Source organism: Puccinia triticina, chromosome 12A, assembly GCF_026914185.1.
Source record: "Puccinia triticina chromosome 12A, complete sequence".
Lineage (NCBI taxonomy): Eukaryota > Fungi > Basidiomycota > Pucciniomycetes > Pucciniales > Pucciniaceae > Puccinia > Puccinia triticina.
Genome location: NC_070569.1, coordinates 3,999,810 through 4,006,639, shown reverse-complemented (window position 1 = coordinate 4,006,639; position 6,830 = coordinate 3,999,810). Strand labels below are relative to the sequence as shown.

The 6,830-nt window shown below is 52.3% G+C and overlaps 3 protein-coding genes across 3 annotated transcripts; 1 reads left to right on the top strand and 2 right to left on the bottom strand.

Moving 5' to 3' along the window:
* Positions 1-964: 964 nt before the first annotated feature.
* Positions 965-1,500, bottom strand: PtA15_12A377 (uncharacterized protein; the record flags this gene model as incomplete). The annotated part of the gene is made up of 3 exons (XM_053161979.1): positions 965-1,100; positions 1,192-1,289; positions 1,369-1,500. The coding sequence occupies 3 exons, from the start codon at positions 1,498-1,500 to the stop codon at positions 965-967; spliced, it is 366 nt and encodes a 121-aa protein (XP_053025943.1).
* A 140-nt stretch (positions 1,501-1,640) lies between these two features.
* On the bottom strand, positions 1,641-3,088 carry PtA15_12A376 (uncharacterized protein; the record flags this gene model as incomplete). Its single annotated transcript, XM_053161978.1, has 5 exons — positions 1,641-1,819; positions 1,888-1,977; positions 2,501-2,546; positions 2,624-2,740; positions 2,816-3,088. 5 exons carry the CDS (start codon positions 3,086-3,088, stop codon positions 1,641-1,643), a joined length of 705 nt encoding a protein of 234 aa, XP_053025942.1.
* A 1,394-nt stretch (positions 3,089-4,482) lies between these two features.
* Positions 4,483-6,722, top strand: PtA15_12A375 (uncharacterized protein; the record flags this gene model as incomplete). Its single annotated transcript, XM_053161977.1, has 10 exons — positions 4,483-4,589; positions 4,691-4,857; positions 4,932-4,961; positions 5,039-5,156; positions 5,252-5,320; positions 5,403-5,751; positions 5,857-6,031; positions 6,124-6,223; positions 6,292-6,370; positions 6,459-6,722. 10 exons carry the CDS (start codon positions 4,483-4,485, stop codon positions 6,720-6,722), a joined length of 1,458 nt encoding a protein of 485 aa, XP_053025941.1.
* Positions 6,723-6,830: the final 108 nt, after the last annotated feature.

Here is a 6,830-nt window from a genome sequence, read left to right as displayed (position 1 = left end):
CTTGCGTGGTCCCAGAAATGAAAACTAGAAGGAAAAGTGTTCAGAGACGAGTGCGTGAGGTTGATTATGAAAAACTGCCCACCAAAAGCTGAAATTCTCTCAGGCCACAGAGTCGACTTAGCACGTAAGTCCCTCCTTCGGAGGTTGCTGCGCTCCCCCGAGGAGGGAAATTAGCTACACCGCGGGTCAAAGTCGACGTCAAGTTGACACCCCTCAGGGCGTCCCCGCGGCCCCGCACGGCCGGCACGCCCCCCCAACGCATCTGGGCGGGCGCCCTGGGGGCGCCCAGCTGTGGCGTCCTGGTTACACCTCCAAGGCAACATCCAATGGCGTCGCCACCACCCCAGCGCCAGAAGGGCGCGATTCAAGGGCGCTATGGTGGCGTCTCCAGGGGGTGGTTTTGGAGGGTTGCCTTGTAGGCGTCCGGCCCGGGCGCCGGGGCGGCCGGCAAAACGCGCGTTGGAGGCGGTCATGGGGCGCCGGTCGGGCGGGTAGGCTCCGCCGGGGAGTCATCTTCTTAGGCGGGCTTCTACACGCATTTTTGGATGTCGCGAGATCATCGGGGTCTTGATCATCCAGGCGTTGGTCAGACTGCCTGGCGGATGGCACTGTGGCGTCTGGATTAGTAGGGAGGCCGCACAAGATTGACCTCATGGCTGCGTGATTCAGAGCCTTGTCGTGGACAACTTGGTGCAGCCACAACGGCGATCAGGCGGAGGGCACCGGAGGGGCAATATCCGCGGCGGATGGACAAGCCCAGCCCTTCTGAGGGTCATGCAGCCGGCGGGACATGGTGCGCGTAGGGGCCACTCAGGGGGGCGCGTAGAATGGGTGCAAAAACGGGTGGCATTGCAGTAAAATAAAAAATAAAACTGCATGGCAGTAACAACTTAGGTTTAGGTAGAGGGAGGTGGAGAAAAGCTGGCAGAATGAAAAAAGGGGTAAGACGGGGGAGGGGTTAGGGTCAAGCATCCGCCATGTCCGCAGCGAGGGCGGCGACTTCCTCGGCGGTCGGGCAGACACAATCGGCCCGGTTAACGTCTGCCAGAATATGGCTGGAGCCAAACAGGGCCTCGTCCTTTTGGCAGACGAGGCGGGCCCTTCTGCAAAGGTGGAGGGAGGTCAGCACGCGGGTTAGAAGAGGTTAGAAAAACGGGAATGCTCACGGGCAGCATATCCCTGGATGCTTACCATGACCAGACGGAACTGATCGCTCTGCGGTTGTCCCTTGTGTAGGCTTCGATGTCCAGGAGCAACATGGCCTCCCGGGCCGCGCTGCCCATAAATTCCTGAAGAGGGGTGAAGGGGTGGGACAGGGGAGAAAAGCGTGAGAGGGATAGAGGAGGGGCAGGGGGGGAACAAACGTACCCTCTCATTGCCGTGGTAATCGAACCGGCGGATTTGTTCGGCCTTGGTTGTGGGCTCGGCTCTATCGGGGCTGGTGGGAGCGCCGCTGGGCCGGGCGCCTGCCCGACCCATAAGGACCTGCAATGTGGACATGATGATGATGGCCCTGTCTGTCTTGGTCATCTACATGGTTGTTGGGGATGAGGTTGGTCACATTAGCGTCATGATAGAGGATGGTGGAGCACCATCCTTATTACTCACCAGCTCAAGGGTGGTGACTTCAGCCTGTGGAATCATTGGGCCTGCGCAATGATCGGGACGCCAATGCTAGCAAGGTATTGGTTGTTGGGGGGCAGCACGATTGGGTCTATTGGGAGGTCCGGGACGGGTGGAGCGCCACCGAGGGGCTGAAAAGGGTTAAACCTCGGAGGCAATCCTCCAGTGCCCGTGCACTGGCGACGGGCAGGGCGGTCTGAATTGTCTGAGGAGTGAGGGTCAGTTGGGGACTGAGCGGAGGGGAAGGTTTGCTTAAGTGCTTACCTGAAGGAGTGGGTGAGAGGCCCCTACGGGCGGCGGTTCCGGTTTGTTGGGCACCGTTTTGAGGGGTGCTGCTGGGCGTGACACTAGCCCCTGTGTCAGACATATCAGCAAAGAACCAGATGGGGGGAGCCAGCGTAACTGAAGTGACCAGGAAAGGGGCCGGCGGGAGTATGTATGAGGTGGAAGGACCGTGGGAGACCGACTTGGCTCCTTGGGGCCAAGGTCGGGTCATATCCCCCACTCGGTTAGGTCAAGTGGTGATGATGACAACTTGACCTAACCAGGATCTGATGTCAGCGGGGGGTAGGGGGCTAACCAATGAGCCGCAGCGCGGCCCTCCCGTGCTAATGCAGCAAGCAAGGCGCCCCGGGCTGGCTACCCGGGGGGGTAATAAACGCAAGGCCCACCGGGCCTGAATGCCCGGTGCGTCTTTGCAGGCCCGCTGCATCTTTGGGGCCCCAAATCACACGGAATTGGCGGTGATTTGCTGGAAGTGTTCCCAAATCCCTGCGAGATGGCCGAGGCCCGGATCAGGTTGCAGCCACTCCTCACATAATGGTCACATGTAGAACCATGATCCTGACCTTTTTCTTCGGGGTGACATTAAGCTCACCTGAGTGGGCAGGAGTGGGTAATCGCGGCCACGCAGTTCCGAGGCCCTGAAATATGGCGGACCCTCGATTCAGTTGGCGCAACCTCCGATCCAAAAGGTCAGAGATGTGAGTGTCTTCCTGACCTTGCTCTCCGGGGTCATGAGCGCACCGCCCAAAGAGCAATCATTAACTTTGGGAGCGCGATTGACGTCGCCTGAGTGGGGACGAGTCGGCAATGGACTAGAAGGACTCCCCGGGGCCTGGAACATGGAAATGACCACCACAGGTCAGTTCAGGGTGGCGAAGTTCAAGGGGAAGAGTTGTGAGTCCCTCACATTGCTCCCAGCTCGACTGTCGGCCGGAGGGTTTCGCATCTTTATCTGGACCATTGCCCGTTTAAAGGTGAAAGTGGCCGCAGTTAGAAAGCGCTGGATCGAATGAGGTATAGCGGGGTTGTGTCGGATAGGGAGGGGGTGGGTGTTGAAGGAGATGGTTTCATGAACCACGAGGGGGATGGGGTCGAGCCGATGGGCTGTAGGGTAATACAGCGCCTGACGCATCTGGGTGAGGTGCAACCCTTGGGCTTTCTTGGCGACCCCAAGACACATCGCTGAGGCCTCAGGGCTGCCTTCGTGAGGGAGGTGGGACCCTTGGGCTTGGAGACTCCGGGACAAATCACCGAGGCCTCAGGGATGCCATCGTGACGGAGCCCGATGGCCTCGCCGCCGGGACACCCGCAAGTACGCCTACTTGTTAGCGCCATGGGGCCGCTTGCGACCCCAGAACGCCGGACAGCTGACGCACCGGATGAGCGGTCAGCCCTGCCGGTCCGTCGCAGTGACACCCCACCGGGACGGCCCTATGGCGCCTAGCCTGGGGGTGCCCCCATGGCGTACATGAGGGGACGTCCAATAACGGTGGCGTCCCGGTGTGCGACAGGAGGGGCGCCAGCGTGACTGGGGGTCATCGTGGCGCACTCCTTGGCGTCTGTACTGCGGGGGCGCCGTCTGGACGGTGAACTTTTTCTCGATCTGCCCCGCTGTGTAAGTTAGAGTATAAAGCTGCCCTCGCATGCACAACCTGCACCCACCTCTACTGAGATTGGGGGTCCATAGGTCAAGGTCGAAACGCCGGCAGATCAAGGACTTGCGCGACTTACTGCTTTGAGACCTCTAATTTATTCTAATATCTCTTGCTGACTTGACAAACCTCAAGTACACATCCGACAACGTCGTTAAAGCAGCTCCTTTTTATGCAAGGGCTCGCTACTGGACAGAGACCCCCTTTATAGCCGAGCTTGACACAAGATCAAGACCCTCGGCCTCAGGCTCACCCTCCGGGGTGCTCTGGGGCAATGGTCCATGCTGACCAGAAGAAGCGAACATTTCACAAGGGCTTGGGCATGCATCCATCCAAAATCACCAAAATTTATTACATACATATGCTGCTGCATGTGGCATACAATCCACTGGATTCTATAGGGGCTGATCCACAGAACTCCACTTGAGCCACACCTCTCTGTCAAGCCTCTACAGCCTCAAGAGAATGTATGCTTTACATGCAAGCAGTGCCTTAAGGATAACCTTTTGTTGGGTGCCGTTGGCAACTTGCAATCATGGTCCGGTTTCGACTCTCACAGCGTGGCTCGTTGGAGACTGGTGTACATGCATACTCGGTGCCCAGATGGGCAGGGTGTTGAGCAGTTGAGGCCACGTCCAGTTTTTTTAAATGTATTGGTCGCGTCAACGCCATAAAGTGGCTCAAGTCAGCGGTGACGAAACTTCTCGAGTCAACTTCTCTACATGCATTGCCTCGGACTTGCACTCATTCAAGTCATTTTCCTCACTAACAACCAGAAGAACTTTAGCCGAGTCGGTATTCCTTCCCTTGGCCGATGCCTCCGGCTCTCTACACTTGGAAAAACACCGAATCACAGAGTACAACTTGTTGTATTTGTCCCACAAAGCTCTCTTCCCAGTGGTGCTAGCATCACATCCGCAACATGAACTCAACTTCTTTCAACTTCTTACCATCAATATCTCAATTTTTATCGAATGTCCCGCCTGGTGAAGATCCATTTTCTTTCGGAATTCGCATGTTAGATGCAAGGTTAGCATCGATAAATTCACAATGTACTCTCAACCTTTTATCATCCGAAGCTTGATCGTTAACTTCGATTTCTCTATATGGTCTCAACCGTCACTTTACAGCGTCTATCCAACAGTAAATCCAGAAACATTCACTATCCTTATCGCGATGTCCTTCATCCATGCATGCACGATCATCCTATCAGTTCTGGTAATCATACTGCCTTTTCTACGCCCGAGAGCTCGCCGAAAGCAATTCTGGATTGTCAAGAAGTTCAACATTGGTTCCAGTCAGTCCACGAGTCTCTTTTTATTCTTGACGCCCGAAAAGAAGGAGTGACTGTTTATTTTATATATGATAAAGGCACCGATCATTATTGGATGCCCAATACTTGTAGGCGCTCTCCTTCCAAGTCAATTTGAATATCCACGGTCGCACTGACATTGCAAATTGTCTCCTTGATTATGCAGCCGTGGCATTAGCCTTTTTTCAACTTTTGATAGGCTGCATTTGTGAAGTCTATACTTACTTGAGTTATGTCGCCCTTAAATCTCCCGGGTTCGCAAATAAAATGTCCATTGGGGTGTGGTCAGTTTTAAAGCCCATGTCATATAAAATCGTGTCTGGCTAATAACTCATGCTCGGAAACTCGCCACTGAATTTTGCTTCATGGGTTATGCTAGGATTCAATTCATTTGGATGTTTAGTTTCTTCAGCTATTTCATCACCTCCTGGGGAGCAATAAGCACGTGGTAAGTCCCCCTTTTTTTTACAGATTTCCAACTAAAGTGATTGAATGTTTGGTTGATTCAGAGAGATATTTACTCTTTTAAGCCTTGGTTCACCTCAACCATCAACCATTCTACGCTCCCCTATGTTACGAAGAGCAGGTAGCCTTTATGCCATATGTATCATTATACCACTGCTAGTGACAATGTTTACCTTAGCCTGGAGCGTCGCTTTAGGCTTCTCATACCACAAGATCCAAGCAGAAGTCGAACAAGTTCGAAATATGTTAATCGATGCCTCTTCTGAAAGGAAAGCTGGTAACCATCCAAGCTTACAGCAGATGCTTGAGATACTGGAGAATGCGAAAAACCTCTTGAATACCACTAGAACACTTATTTTCCGTCTAAAATATAACTCTTTCCTTTGGGCTGCTCTTTGGACGTTTACCGCTGCTGTAAGTCTTATTTCTTGTTGAATCTGTTGCATATCGTGCTCAAAAAATCTACTTACTCTACGGCATGCAAGGTAAATATTGACATGTGGTATTGTAAATTTTTAGATGTATACTTACTCCGTGTGGCCTCTGATAAGAATGTTCAGGACTTGCTATCAGCAGATGGAAGGAATGAAAGCTACTGAACTGCCGGCCACGAAATCAAAGAAATCTCGGGAGGACTCGTCAAAGCGTGAAAAGCCTCATGAAAGAGTTGGGGCGGCATTGCGAAGAAGTTACAGTCAGTCCGTACATTAAGCATATTGAACCTGGAAATTTGAATTTTATCGGGTTTGTTTTATGTGTTGACTGTGTGGAATTTTGCAACAAAAGGGTTCCTCATGTGGCACTGTGTTGTGATGACAATGTCTATCATTTACAATTTTTGCATCTGTCTTGTAGTTGGAGTTCACTCGGAACATGTGATAGTGGTGTGAGTCATTTTTTTAGTATGGGTTGACTTTTTCGACCCTTTTGTTCATCTCTTTAAACTTCCAACAGATCTGAGTGGAGAGCTCTTGGCGCTTGGTTGTTCTTGGTGGGGGGTGCGTTTTCAGCGATTGCCATGCTATCACAAACTGTATGTTGATGATTTTTTTTTAAATTGGGATTTCGGAAATCGAGAGAAACTGCTCGTACTGATGCATTCATTGAGCAAATCGTCACAGTGGCGATCTTACATCAAGTTCGATTTCACTCAGGAAGTAACTGACCAGGTGACTGGGTCAGAAAATGAATCAGAAACATCAAACAAGCATAAATGGAACACACTCACCAGCGGTAGCAGTGGCATTCCAACTATTTCCGAACTCGGTCTGTCTGCTGATGAGCACCAAACACAACATACAGAAAACGTATTGGTTATTTCTATCACGGGTGCTGCCGGAGACAAGATCACAGCTGAATGCAACATTGAGACCTTGCGTGAATAAGCAGGGCATGATTATCCATTTCCACATTAAACTCTTCTCCTGAACTATATCGCGGATCGTCTTTCTGTATCAATATATATACCCAAAGAGGCCATCCTGGCTTTACCA